General features: G+C 43.4%; 1 protein-coding gene across 1 annotated transcript in view; it reads left to right on the forward strand.

Annotated features, from left to right (window-relative positions):
• The window catches only part of LOC133404614 (kelch domain-containing protein 8B-like), a 95,067-nt gene that overhangs the window by 66,906 nt on the left and 12,704 nt on the right, over positions 1-15,457 (forward strand). The window contains exon 5 of the mRNA XM_061680673.1: positions 10,294-10,395. Within this exon, the coding sequence (XP_061536657.1) occupies positions 10,294-10,395 (102 nt within the window). The remainder of the gene's footprint in view (positions 1-10,293; positions 10,396-15,457) is intronic.

The raw sequence follows: 15,457 nt of genomic DNA on the forward strand, positions 1-15,457 counted from the left end.
TTTGCTTCACAAGCTACAAACTAATACACAGGTGATACATTTTGTGCTCATAACAATTCATTTGAAAATTGTACAAAAATGTATCCCTTTATTTATATTATTGCATAGATAGATGTTTGACATACATTGTTTTATGGATTTGGGTTGAGCAATTTATTTTCCCAGCATTTAGGACTCTATTTTCATGGCCGGCGTAAATCCCTTGTGGCGGGTGTCATAAATCTGCCATAGGTTGGTTAGACCGGGTTTTGGTAATTTTGCAGACAAGGGCAAGCCGGTGTATTTAAAAGAGGGCGCTGTGCGCCGCTGCGAGAGTGAACATAGTCAACTTCCTTAACCGCCAATCAAAGCGACTCCTATCATTCCCTTTAAGCGCGGCACAATGACAGTCTCGCGTGGAGATATCTCTGTGTGGAAGAGGACGATGATGATGATGACGGGAAAAAAAATATATAATCCAAGAGAGAATTAGCAGCACCATTAAATATTGGTCAGCATGTCTGCCCCACAGTCAGCAGATCCGATTCAAATCTCTGTTGGAACACCTCTGTGTGGAGTTAGTGTGTTGTTGTTTCTCCGGGTACACTGGTTTCCTCCCACATGTTTCATAGGTTCATTGAAGAGTCTTCATTGTCCATTGGTGTCAATGTGTGACTTAATGGCTGTTTGTCTAAATCTGCCTTGTAGTTGACTGTTAACCAGTCCAGAGTCTACACTGCCTCTTGGCCAAAGTTAGCTTGCATAGGATCCAATTAATGGCTTTGGTTAATATATTGTATGAAAAACTAACTTGCCCGTTGTCGAATGATGCTAGCCAGCCAGGTGGATATTTATTCAGCAGAGTATCTATTTTTTTCTCATTAAACAATAAATCGCGAATCAGCTTTGGCTACCAGTGATCTCTCGCCCTACCGTTGATGTAGGGAAGAATGTAGTGCACTCATTCTTCATCTGGAACAGCAGCATGCTAAGCAACAAAACCACTTCTGCATAAACTGTGCACTGTGACAAATGAATCATGACTCAAATGTCTACTATAAGTGACCTCATTGACTTTGCGTTGTCATTGGTTCAGAGCTAAATTTTTTTGACTGTTCAGAATTGTTATCGTGTAGTTGATATTTCTTGAAGCAATGGAGCCATGAACAGACTTATCAGAAACCAGCTGACAGTGTTGATTCAAGCCTGATACAGACTAAATCCGACATCTCTTTTGCAGTAGAACTGATGACGTAATTCTAATTAAATTAAAGAAAGCAAAGGTTTGAGTGAGTCCATTTCAAGCTAGAACATTTTACGGATGGAAAATTGCAACTAAAAAATTATGGGCAGTATACATATATGAGTGTTTCCCAAGCTTTATTCAACCGAGCGACATACAGTATTTTACATTTGAAAAATCTCACGGCATACCACCAAATACAAATATGACAGAAAATATATACTCACATAACACTGATCTTATTTACTCATAATTTTACTTCATTCAATGTGAAATCTGGGCCTGTTTAACACAAAGCTATTATTCTGTTTTATGAAGGTCAACAGGTGTATACACAGCTTCATTGTACCTTCTGCCATCTATTTTAATTGTTCTGCGTGTCACTCTAAGTCACTGGCATAGATAGATGAAAAAAGATACATTATTTGTAGTAAATGAATAATAACTTTATGACAAGGTAAGACAAATTGGGTCATTTTCCACAGCTCAGTGATTTATAATCACTGGTATATAGGCTGCCTACAATCCAAACTGAACTAAAGCAAATAGAGTGAGCCTTTACTGCCTGATTAAAGTCAGAATGTCCATACATCTGCGTAACCCTCAATTTTGGTACCTTTGGAGCTTGTGTTTTCATTCACTTTTGTTGGCAAGCTTCTGCTTCTCAACAAGAATCAGGGGGCTGGAATTACTTATATTTTATTGCAGTTGGCTCATGCATTTGAATGAGGATTAGCTCAGAGGCTCAGGCATCATATCAAGAACAAAAAAACATTCTTGGGATTCAGCTGTAATGTGTGTGTATGACAGGGTTTGTGATATGCTTATGACAGTGGAACAGAATAATGACAAATTGTACTTGTCAGGCTAGCCTCAAGACAAATATGTGTTGACAAAGTGCAAGTGCATTCGCAGACTGGTGCAGCCTGCAGTTCGTGCACCCCACTGTTCTTGAACATTCCCCACAACCCTGCTGGTTTCGACTGAGCTGCAATAATCGCTGTGTCAAGGATCATCTGCTCAAGGACCATCTTTCAACAAATGCAGCTCAGGTCTGGGTCCTCACTGTAGAGTACAAATGGTGCAGAGCCACTCCGGTTAAAATACAGAGTGCTCAGCTTCCAGGAATACTTTGAACACTCTCTCAATTCTCACAAGAGATGCAGATTAGTGAATTGATCACAGGGTGCTCAATAGCAGAGGGGTATTAATCACATCCGCATTGCAGCAGTTGTCTCAAGCTGCGCACACAAGAGAATGTGTATATAGGTTACTGTCACATAGCATAAATGGTATAATTTAAAAAACATGGATATACTTATGGTACTAAATGTAATCACGCATGGGGAATTTCCCTTCAGACTCTACGATATATATTTGTTGCACACAACACAGTGGACCACACTAGTGTAAGAAGTCACAGTTCTCATTTTAATATATGTTTATGTTTATGCTCATGGAAGTCCAAATTTATGTTATAATTGTAATTATTTTTGTATTTTTCTTTTTATTATTCTCATAATATTATAACATTACTCTTTTTTCGTAGGATTACTGATTATTATATTATTATTATTAATACTCCTTCATAAGAAACCGCTCTGAGATTTGCTTATTTGTGAGCAGGGCTAGAGAGAATGTAACGAAAGGTCTGGCTCCAAAATGTTACAGTGTTAGTTAAATGTTGCTTTTTCAATATTTTTCTTAATCAATGACAAAAAAAACCAGACATATGCAGGAGGCAGTTCTCTATGAGGGTTGACAATTTGGTGCTAATACAAATTAGGCTGGTCAGTGGAGGTCTGCTCTCTAATTCACCGGCCTCAAACCTTTTTTGAGCCATGGACAGGTTTCACATTGAGCAATATTTAATATTTAAGCATAGAAGCAAATGAAAACATATTATTACCAAATGAAACTCAACATTACGCAGAATGTAGTTGGGGTTAGTGGGAGCCCTGCGCTTGTTTATATTCAACAAGCCAGACCCATCTTGGGTTCAAGGGAGACAGCAACACCTGTATTGTCTTATGGTACTTACACGTATGTCCAGTATACTCCATAATTTATTTATTTTTTGTTGTCACCAACATTGCATAAAATATTGCTTCATAAAGATAAGATGCTGGAAAAGGACCCAAATACAGTATTGGTTCTTTCTGCAATTTCCATTGCCACAGATTGGTACGTGAGAATCACCTATAGTGATAAACCCGTATTTTAAGTTGGCCTGCTGATATTGTTGATTCAATATCGCTTTCTTTTTCTTTTCTTGTCTCAGCATTTGGCCGTATCCCCATTAATGACATGCATACAGAGGCACAGGCGAATGTACATGATTTACAAAATAAAATTTCATAGTCTGATGATCAATATAACATCTCTCTGTGTGGCCCCGTCCAAAATGTCCCGTTTTCCGGGACTGGTCCACGATCTGGTGGTTGGGAGACTGCCCCTCTAATAGGTCAGTCACAAACTTTTCTGTGTTTCAGCAGACAATATAAGCTTTGAAACAAAAGAAGACATTTGCTCATGACTGCAGAGTGACTTAGCGACATTTTACATCAAGTGCAACCCAATCCTTGCAACACTCCAAATTTTAATTGGTTCCTGAATAGCAATATCCACTACAGCCATCCGCATTCCTGTTGGGGGTTTCAACCTGCTGTCTGACAGCTTGTTGCAAACCGATGTTGCGGCAACAGCTTGTGTTCATTCAATTTGTCTCTGGTTTAGAGACTGCTGGTGCTTTATTATTATTATTTTTATTTTATTTTTTACACACCACACAAGCCATACAACAAAGCACTGCACCTGTACTTCACACTAAGGTGCAACTTGGTTGGGCGAGGAGTAAAAATATATCTTTCCGAATGAGTGAGCACATTATTCCACACGTGTTCAGAGGTGACTCCAACGCTAATGAATGATTGCCCAAAGTCAGCTGGGATAGACTCCTGCTCACCCGTGACCCTGAATAGGAATAGTGCGAGAAAATAAATGGATTGCGACTCGAGAGTATATAAGGAGGACACTTCTTTTATCCTATGCTTATTTTCAGGCAAGAAGAGAACAGAAAGAGTTACTGTTAACATAGTTTTTATGTCTCACATTTTGTTTTGGACAGGTTGTGATCATAATTTTCAGTGCTATGTACACCAATCTGCGATTGACTGGCGACCAGTCTGGGATGTACCTCACCTCTCACCCAAAGTCAGTGGGGATAGGCTGCAACTCACCTGCTCATCCTAGTGAGGATAAACAAATGGAGCATTTTCAGCATTGAATGTCGATTAACTGCCACAAAATGGTCAAACAATGCAGAGATTTAACAGTGTTTTAACTGTGCCATATTTTGGTTACTTAGACCTCCATAGAGTGACTCTCTAACATGGATTTTTTCATTTCATTGAAAAAAAACTTGGTTTTGTCATACAAGTTTCCAGAAAACCCACCCTACAGCTACAGTACTTCTGTTTGACCCAGTATTGGATCTCCTTTGTTCATATATGGCTCAGACCGCTCCTTTTCTTCTTATTGGTGGTCTCTGTGTAGAAGATCCACTTGTGAGAGCACACGTGCTTGTTATGTTGATAGAACTGGCTCGAGATTGGAAAGGGAAGGCTGAGATCTTTGCTCGAATGACCGAAATGCTCGAAATTCGAATGACCTGAATTGAGGCCTCTCTGCAGAAAAATGTCTGGAACTCAGGAATGCGTGGACCATTTTAATTCATATTCCACAGGTTTACTGCGGCACCCTAGAGACAAAATTACATCCCAAATACTAGAAAAAGCTGGTTTGGCAAAATAAGGGACATTTAAAAATGTATGTCACAATATCGATGTTAATCATTATACCAGTAAAATATACTTTTCTTATACTGTAGGTAAGTATAACAAGGGCAATGACAATGATAGTTCACTACCCTTCTTCATTGATTGGCTGGGGTAGAAATCAATTTACTAAGGAGCTTGGTTAAGTCCAAGCTATATTGTTCTTTACCGAACAAAATTTTATTTTTATTGAATTTGAACACATAAGTAAAGCATATTTATCCCCCAAATAGAATGTAAGAATAAACTATAACGTTAGGGTCATGCGCCAGTCAGCTGTAATTCAGAGCCATTCTACAACCAACCACCCAAAGCCCTGGAGTTTTATAGCTATAAATGCTTCAGCTATTATTACCGTGGTTCACTTGTAACGGCATTGATAAGTGCCCTAACCTTTATGTAAAAAAAAAACCCCATCACATGATTTTTTCAAGACAAAAGGAAAAGTAAGCTGACCTGAGAAATCTCATCAACATGTTGAAAATCAGCGCACCTTTCACATTTCCAGAATTGAAGCGGTCTCAGCGGGCTTGTGACCTTGGGGTTGTGTGCTCTGATCACATGCATTAAGCGGAGCACAATACAATCTACTGTCACTATGCCTCATTTCCATGTATTCCTTGAAATGACATGGAAATGTATTTTTGTCTTCACAATTTGACATACATTCTGTGTGTGTCCACCTCTGCTGTATCTGATTGTATAGTATTTGCTGATTTGTGTGTCCTTCTATTTCTATCTCCTATGTCTTTTTTGCATGTGTGTCTTATTGAGCCTCGTGAAGGCTGCAGAGTGCTACTGTCTGGAATGGCAAAACAGGAGAAGGGAGAGGATTGATTCAGAGCTTTAAATAAACACGCTCTGCTCCAGCTGAATCCGCCAGACACATACAGTATCGCAGGCAGTTTATATATATATATATATATATATATATATATACACACACACACACACACACACTTATACACACACACATGCTCATGTTTTTTCATCTTTAGGCCTGGAGCGACGTGTTGGTGCAGTGGTGTCTCTTGATCTTCATGAGGCTTTTAATGCTTGTGATATGTACTCTTAGCATACTATTAGCTCCCGTCACACATTACCCACAAAATAAATGTTCTTTGCATGAGGCACCAGTGCGTACAGTTATACAGTTGATATGACTGGTTGTGCAATAACTCTGATACAATGACAATTGTCCAAAAGGTGCAGCGAGTCCTCAAGCATTAAGTAGCCAGTAGTAATCAAAAACAGTTATGCAAAGTGACGAACGAAGCTACAACAATGAGGATGGTTATAATGTTTGTAATAATGTAATAATGTCCCAACAGAAATGTGCAAAACTGGCAGCATGTCACAATGGAATTGGAATTTAACTGCTTAAGAAATTAATGAAGAAGGTGCAGGAACGTCTGCAGTTTTTAGTGTGCATTGTTCAATAGTGCCTACCTGAGGGAAGGAGCTGGAAAATGTGGTGACCAGGATGTTGTGGGTCCAAGGGAATTTTCTCTGCCCTTGTCTTAGTTCGTGCAGCGTGCAAGTCCTCAAGAATGGGTAGAGGGTCCCATGATCCTCCAGGCATTCATAACGATATGTTGCAGTCAGATTTTATCCTTCTTTGTAGCAGCGCCAAACCAGACTATAATGGATGAACACAGGACTAAGTCGATGACTTCTGTGTAGAACTGCCTCACCAGCTCCTGTGGCAGGCCGTGCTTCCTCAGAATTTCATCCTCTGCTGGGCCTTTTTGAGAATGCAGTTGATGTTGGTTTCCCACTTCAGATCCTGAGTGACTCAACAGTCTCAACAGTTGACCTAGGACAGTTGGACAGCACGAGGCGCAGCTGTGGCGAAGTATGTTTCCTGAGCCCTTAATCATCTCTACAGTCCTGAGCGTGTTCAGCTCCAGGTTGTGTTGGCCACACCAGAGCACCAGCCGCTCCACTTCCTGTCACTATGCAACCTCATCGCCGTCATGGTTGATGAGGAGGTTTTGGAATATGACTGACACTCAGATTACACTACCATACATTGATGTGGTTATGGTGTTTATGTGTACTGTTTTCATGCCAAACATACCGGTACTTTTTCACATTGTGGCCAAAGTGCCAACATTAGTTTCATTAGACCATTATATACAATTTTCCCACATGCTTGTTACCAGCAAAAAATAAAACTGTATACCACTAATTGCTCGACATTGCATCAGCAAAATTTCACAGATTATTTTTCAATAAGGAATAAATCCAGAGGGGTAACAATCCAACAACAGGTCATGGCTATTTCTGTGAGTTTATCTATCGATGACATGGCACTCAGCAGAAATTGTTACAAGCTTGAATACCGTTCTGAAAACGTAACTCCAGGCTCCTCTCCTCATAAATTTGCATGTTATCTAACTTTCCTATTAGCTAAGGCTGAATAACTGATCTTTTGCACACAGAAAATATGTCAGTGAACTGCTAGTGGCATCTCCCTTCCTTCCTCTAATGCAGATCTCCAGCCACATTCAGTTATCTGTTAACATTAACAGCCTTTCCTCTCCAACAATTATCTTGGGTAGAGATTCAGAGTAAAATTTGAAGAGGAGCCTAGAAATGTAAACAGGACATTATCAGCTATTTGCAAGCACAAAACTTGAATAGAAAAAAAAGATGTTCTTACGTCTAAAATATTTCTTGCCGTTGTTGTTGCTAATGCAGTACTACTCCAGTGATATATATATATATTATATGAGGCGGCAGAATGGACGACTGTGGACGACTGTTTAGCACATCTGCCCCACAGTTCTGAGGACCGGGGTTCAAATCCCACTTCTCCTATGTGGAGTTTGCATGTTCTCCCTGTGCCTGTGTGGGTTTTCTCCGGGTACTCCGGTTTCCTCCCACACCCCAAAAACATTCATGGTAGGTTGAGTGACGACTCTAAATTGCCCGTAGGTGTGAATGTGAGTGGGAATGGTAGTTTGTTTATATGTGCCCTGCGATTGGCTGGCAACCAGTTCAGGATGTACCCCACCTCTTGCCCGAAGATAGCTGGGATAGGCTCCAGCACGCCCGTGACCCTAGTGAGGCTAAGTGGGACAGAAAATGGATGGATGGATATATATTATATTTTTTCCCCTTTTTTTTGTCCTCTTCAACTGTTAGGTCAAACAGATGATGGCTTTTTATTGAAAATGTAAGTAAAACAGAACAAATGTAAGTAAAACAGAACAAAGCTTTAAAGGGGAGTGATCCCTAAATAATAAATAATATAGGAAGAGAAGAGAAGACAACAAAAGACAGGACATTAGCTGTAATAAAGATGAGGAAAGTAAATCATTATATGCCTAGTACAATGACACATTATATTTGAGGGTTGTGTGGGGTAGTAGTGCTAAACCCTGTGAAGGAAGAACAGGACAATATAGGATAGGGCTGGACAGGACAAGGAGAGGAGGGGAAGTATGCAGGACAGAGGTACTGGGCCCGGCTGTACAACTGAAGTGTGGTAGGAGTGGCTATTTAAATTCTGAACATCTTTAGAGAGAATACAATTGAGGGGATACCCAGGAAGTTTGCATAATTACAAGTTATTTATCACAATGAGTGATTGGCCCCACACCAAGCAAATAAGTACCAGAGGTGAGTATCTGCGGACACATGCAAGTGAATTAACATTGTCTCGCATGCACAATAACCCTCAGAAATGACCTGTAATTGCTGCGCCTGCACCACGGGGGCTGAAGGCCCAGGAACCCACCCGAGAGTGGCCCAGTGGATGGGACACCACCCACACTGAGGGACCCAGGATGTTCCATCAGCCCCACCGATGCGCCCCAAAACCGGCCACCCAGCGGAGGCTGCAAGGTCCCAAAGGTGTGAGTGTGTGCTCAGTGAGTGATTAAGAGGCATGGCTCCTGCAGGGCCACCTGGCGGGACAACCACAAGGAGAGAGGGCTGGCACAACCAGCCCCACAGACCCCTGAACCCCCCCTAGAAAGAGGGTGGGGGCGCAAAGACTGGAAAGAAGAGGAGGAAGCAGGCTCGAGGAGCAACAGGGGGCCCCACCGTCCCCCATTCGCAGCTGGAAAGGGGAACCAAAGCGGACGCCAGTTGGCACCACCCCACTATCTGTGGAACATGAGCGAATACACCACCAACACATGCTCGGAGGCCTGTTCAGTTATCAGTCCCCCCCCCCCCCAAAGGCCGGAAAAAAAAAAAAAAAAAAGAAAATCCCGCCCCCACAGACACCAGCACCGCAAGCACAGGGTCAAGAAGAGACAATCCCCAATCCATGAAAGAGGTGCACATACAAACAAACACAATTCTGTGCGGTGAGATAACAGCTGACCTGTCACACACGCCTTGTTTCCTAAAGCCATATGAGAAAGCGCCGTTAGAAACTTGGAACGGGTGTTTTGTCACATTTGTTGGGGTCCAGTTCTATCAGGACAAAAACAGATCTACATTGTATTAGATTACCACTTGGAAGTGCCTTATTTTTAGGGGGGGGACATTGGTAGATTAAAAAAATTGTACAATTAGAAGAAGAAAATCACAAGAATAAAGTTACAAATGCTGCAAGAATAGAATTAGGAGAAGATGTTTTTACTATACAAGAAAAAGTCGAGAATTTAGTTGGAATTTTTGAGTTTCTATTTTTGATTATTCTCCCAATATTTTAACTTTGCTTGCACTTTGGTGTTATTCAGTTCTAATGAAATTGCTGCTATTGAAATAACCAAGCCAATTGTTTCAGGGGTCTATTCTTCTGTATATCCTCAGATGTGCTTGATTAGTTTGGTAAAAATTTTTTTTTTGACCGACCTCATTCATATCAACTTGAATCATGAATTTGGTGCATTACATAACCACATTTTTCATTTGGGTTTTGTTGCGACTCCAGTTCACGTTTTGATGTGTCTACTAAGCCTCCAATTTTCTGTCAACATTTTGATCTTTCCTGGTTCTGCCGGACTCCTTCGAATATCTAAGCTTTTTACTATAACAAATGCGCTAGCATTGAGTTGAAAATCCCTGTTGCTACTGCAGGCTCCAAAGTTCAATGTATTGTTCAGCTAAGATCTGATGTTGTAATGTAGCTGGGAGAGGCTCCGGCTCCCCATGATTCTGTCAAGGACAAATGTTAGATACAGAATTGTCTCACGATCTCATCTTTGAAATATGTTTATTTGGTAAAAGATTAATCAGGACTAATCTCTTGGTCCTCTCTGTCACCTGTATCAGGCATTTGGATCAAACCCAGTCGAACATCAAAGATGCGAGAGAAGAGGGCCGACTTTGTAGCAGGATGTTTGGGCGGACGGGTCATTGTGGCTGGTGGTCTCGGTCAGTACTTTTTGACCTTGTTATTTTTCCTCTTTTCAATATTCTTGTATTGTTCTTCGAATGAAGAGGGCATTTAGGGGGGAGTTTACAGCCATTTCAGTCTCAAGTTTCAGGATCTGCTTTCTGTCAAACAAGATACAAATTAAGTGATTTCTGAAAGCATCTTAATTGTTGACAAATGTGTCACATATCACATTACCGTAGTGTACACTCCAAAAAAATAAAGTGCATTGTTGTATCTTTAGGGGTACAATGGTTTTTACTGGGGCGGTACCCTCTGATAATACACTTTGGTACCCTTTAAAATGGATATATCTTGGTAGCATCATCCAGAACAGCACTGAACATTTGAGGACAATTTTATGTGTATGTATGTATGTATATTACCAATGACCCCAACGAGGACAAGCACTAACAAAAATGATGGACGAACTTTAATAGCAGTTTGGTACAAGGAGTATGGCTTAGCACAAATTATGAATAATATTTAATTGAAAAACTAGTTAAAAAATAAACATTTAAAGGTAGAATATGTAGTTTAAAAAAACACTTGTTATATCTGTTAAAACCCTATGGTCTGACAGTAGATTATTATTATAATGACATTTTGTAAAATCGTCCCTCTCTGGCCCCATTTTATGCCTGTAATTTAATTTTAATTATTATTTTACAACAAAGCATGCAATGACAAGAATAGCCAATCAGAGACTGTCGAGTCAGGAGGTGTGACCAAATAGTAAGTCAATCATTTGCTCACGTGCACCGCCGTTCACAGAGCCTCGCGGGGACACACGTAGCCTTTCGCAAATAGAGACTATTACATTCTCTTGGCTGGATTATTTAACTCTGGTTAGAAACAAAACAAAAAAAGAAGTAATTGGATAGCTCTGTCTCGAGACAAACCAAGTGTAAACAAATATGAGAGTGGTGTACTATACACGAACGACTGCATATCGACGGTTGCATTTAGCTGCAGCAGTGCCAACTTCACCATTCTCACCAGGTGATCAGGTAAATTGATCGCCCCCCCCCCACAGAATGCCGCCTTGGGCGGCTGCCCATATTGCACGTCAGAAACCGCCTCTGGTAAACATTACAAAGATTTGTCGTTGAACTCAAAGGTGACTTTAGCTTACTACACACCATTAGACCATTGCACAATACAAGTAGCAGTAATGTACCACTGATACACGATATTGCAAAAAGTATTCGCTCACCCATCCAAATAATTGGAATCAAGTGTTCCAATCACTCCTATGGCCACAGGTGTATAAAATCAAGTACATTGGCTTGCAGAGTGTTTGGGAAATGGATCGATAAAGCATGGAGTGAGTTTGCGGGATTCTGTTTGTAGTGGGAGGCCACGGGAGGAAAGCCAAATGGACTGACCCACCTTGTACTCAGGTGCAGGGGAACGACGAAGGTCCACGCACCATTTATTCCTTTCCGCAGATCGGACCAGTCAGGGCTGCTCTTTCAGCACCTGAGTCCAGCCTGTGTGTGTGTGTGTGTGTGTGTGTGTGTGTGTGTGTGTGTGTGTGTGTGTGAGTGAGTGTGTCTGTGTGTGTGTGTGTGTGATGAGTGCTTTGCACGTGCTTTGATGTGTTGGAGTCCAGCAGCTGCACCTCGTCATCCTAATTACACCTGACTGCTCTTAAGAAGCTGTGGGACTCCAACTCGTCGCCAGACTATCAACGCTCTACATCGAGTTCGTAGCCTAGCCACCATGCCTATCTTTTTGCTTCCTGAAGACCTAGTGAGTTATCGCTACCTAATTCTTGTTCTTTGTCCCCAGTCTGCCATCTGCCCTTTCTCCCTGCAAACCAGTGCTCACCTCTTGCGACCCACCGACAACACAGACTCCTACCCTGCCAGACCGGTCCTCGTTGGAACCCTGCCAATCCTGGATTTAGTTCTCAGAGTTCCTTTGTTCGCTTCCAAGCTGCAATAAACCTTTATTCACAAACTCACCTCCCTGTCCTCTCTGCATCTGGGTCCAACGTGCAACCTGAATCCTCACAGCATAGTCTGGCCTGTCATGGACCCAGCGGAGACGGATCCCCTTCCCCAAACAGTTACCGGACAGAGCATGCTTTTGGAGCAACACGACCAAGCCCTCACCCTGCCGATTCAAAAGTATGTGACTTCTCACAAGCTCTCACATCCCTCCAAAATAAATTTGCCTCACTCCAACCTTGTGCACAGCCGCCTGCTGCAGCATCCACCGCTCCCCCTGCCCCCCTCACCCACGTAATGCGTGAACCGCACCAGCCCCTTACGACAGCAATCTAGGGTCTTGTCGCGCCTTTTTGGTCCAGTGTTCACTTGTGTTTGAACAGCAACCGCAGTCGTACTCCACCGACAACGCTAAAATTGCCTACCTCATCGGCTGTCTCCGGGGTACAGCGCTGTCGTGGGCCACGGCGGAATGGGAGAAACGGTCAGCCCTCTGTGCGTCATACTCTTCTTTTTCCATGAAGATGAAGAAGATTTTTGACCAACCGGTGCGCTGGAGGGAGGCCACTAAACGACTGATGTCACTCCTACAGGGCTCTCGCAGTGTGGCTGAATTTGCGATCACTTTTCGGACTCTCGTTGCCGAGAGCAATTTCAATGATGAAGCGCTACAGGAAGTTTTTCGGGGGGCCCTAAATGAACTAGAGTCTTAAAGACGAGTTGGCCTCCAGGGATGAGCCAAGCTCCCTAGATCAGCTGATTGATCTTTCTATCAGACTGGATTGTCTTCTCCGTGAGCGGCGGAGGTAATGCAACTCGAGGTCACAGACTTCGCCTACCCCGCTTCCTTCTCCACAGCACTCCACTCTCAAGTCCTCCTTTGAGCCACAGACTTCGTCACCAGCCCCGCTTCCCGAGATCGGTGAACCCATGCAACTTGGCCGAACAAAAATCTCAGATTTGGAGAAAACACGCAGGAGAACCTCTAATCTGTGCTTGTATTGTGGAGAGGCGGGCCACTACATCGAAAACTGTCCCACACATCCATCAAACTGGCAGACTCGCCAATAAAGGAGGAGTTGGTGAGTCAGAATGCAAGTTCCTCCTCTTCTGTCCGTTTTCAGATCTCTGCTACCATCTGCTGGAATGATCTGTTTCTGCCCGTTTTAGCCCTAGTAGACTCTGGAACTGCCGAGAATCTCATTGACCACCGCCGAGTTAAACAGATGAAAATTCATTTACAGGCTCTGACCACTCCCAAGAATGCCACTGCCCTTGATGGGCGCCTGATCACCCATATCCAGCAAGAGATTGCTCCCGTTTCCCTCAAGCTATCAGGTAACCATCTTGAGACTTTAATTTTTCATGTTTTCCCTTGTCTTCAAGTTCCAATCGTGCTTGGCTTGCCTTGGCTGAGGCTCCATAACCCCACCATTGACTGGACCGTGCCCAAGATCACTTCATGGAGCAATTTCTGTCATGAGAACTGCTTGCGATCTGCTGCGGTGCCCCCAAGTGGCCGAAGTTGGAGTAAGTCCCCTGACCTATCAGGTGTCCCCTCAATTTACCATGACCTAGCTCCAGTATTCAGCAAACACCATGCCACCTCTCTACCCCCACACAAGCCTTACGATTGCGCTATTGAACTCCAGCCCGGTGCACCACTACCTAGCAGCCGTCTTTTTAACATCTCTCATCCAGGGCGGGAGGCCATGGAGACCTATATCAGCGAGTCATTGGCCGCAGGTATTATCCGGCCCTCCTCTTCACCGGTGCGGGCAGGCTTCTTTTTTGTGGACAAAAAAGACAAGACCCTCCGTCCATGTGTGGACTATTGTGGCCTTAATAACATCACCATTAAGAATAAGTACCCCTTTCCCCTGATTGACGCTGCCTTTTCCGCCCTTCGCGGGGCAACAGTTTTCACCAAGTTGGATCTGCGCCAGGCCTACCACCTTGTCCCCATTCAGGAGGGAGACGAGTGGAAGACGGCATTTAACACCCATAGAGGGCACTAAGAGTACCTCGTAATGCCTTTCGGCCTGACCAATGCCCCTGCTGTCTTCCAGGCACTAGTCAATGACGTCCTGCGTGACATGATCAGAAAATGTGTTTTTGTGTACCTGAATGACATCCTGGTTTTCTCCCGTTCCGTCGCAGATCACGAATGACATGTCCGACAAGTACTTCAGAGACTCCTTGAGAACAAGCTCTTTGTTAAAGCAGAGAAGTGTGAGTTCCATGTTCCAAAGACCACCTTTTTGGGTTACGTCATTGTTGAGGGGCCGCTTCAAATGGACCCAGCCAAGGTAGCTGCAGTCACTGAGTGGCCGACGCTATCCACAAGAAAGGAGCTGCAGCGATTCCTGGCTTCGCCAACTTCTACCGGCAGTTCATCCGGAACTACAGTCGGGTGGCAGCACCCCTCATTGCGCTCACATCAACCCTCACATCCTTCTAATGGTCTGAGAAGGCCAACATGACCTTTTGTGAGCTAAAGAAACTTTTTTTCATTAGCTTCTATCCTCGTTCATCCGGATCCACATAGGCAGTTTATAGTTGAGGTCAATGCATCAGAGGCGGGGGTTGGTGCGGTGCTGTCTCAGCGATCCCAGACTGATGGTAAGGTCCACCCTTGCGCCTTCTTTTGTTGTCTCAGGTGGAGAATAAATTATGGGATCGGAGACCGGGAGCTCTTGGCGGTGAAGATGGCGTTGGAAGAATGGCGACATTTCCTGGAAGGCGCCGAACACCCATTCATCGTGTGGACCGACCACAAGAATTTGGAATACATCCGCTCTGCTAAGAGGCTGAGCTCCCGTCAAGCCAGTTGGACATTGTTTTTTGACCAGTTCACCTTTACCTTGTCCTACCGCCCAGGGGCCCAGAACACCAAGGCGGATGCCCTGTCCCGCCAGTTCGCCTTGGAGAGTGTCAAGAATGATCCAGATCCCATTTGTCTCCCTGTTGCTTTCTGGGCTCAATCACATTAGAAATAAAAACTCTGGTAAAGGAGGCCCAGGAAGAACAAGCTGATCTTGGTGGGGGTCCCCGGAACTCCCTATTTGTCCCTGATTTGGTCCGCCCCCAGGTGCTACAGTGAGCC

Source organism: Phycodurus eques, chromosome 1 (assembly GCF_024500275.1).
Source record: "Phycodurus eques isolate BA_2022a chromosome 1, UOR_Pequ_1.1, whole genome shotgun sequence".
Lineage (NCBI taxonomy): Eukaryota > Metazoa > Chordata > Actinopteri > Syngnathiformes > Syngnathidae > Phycodurus > Phycodurus eques.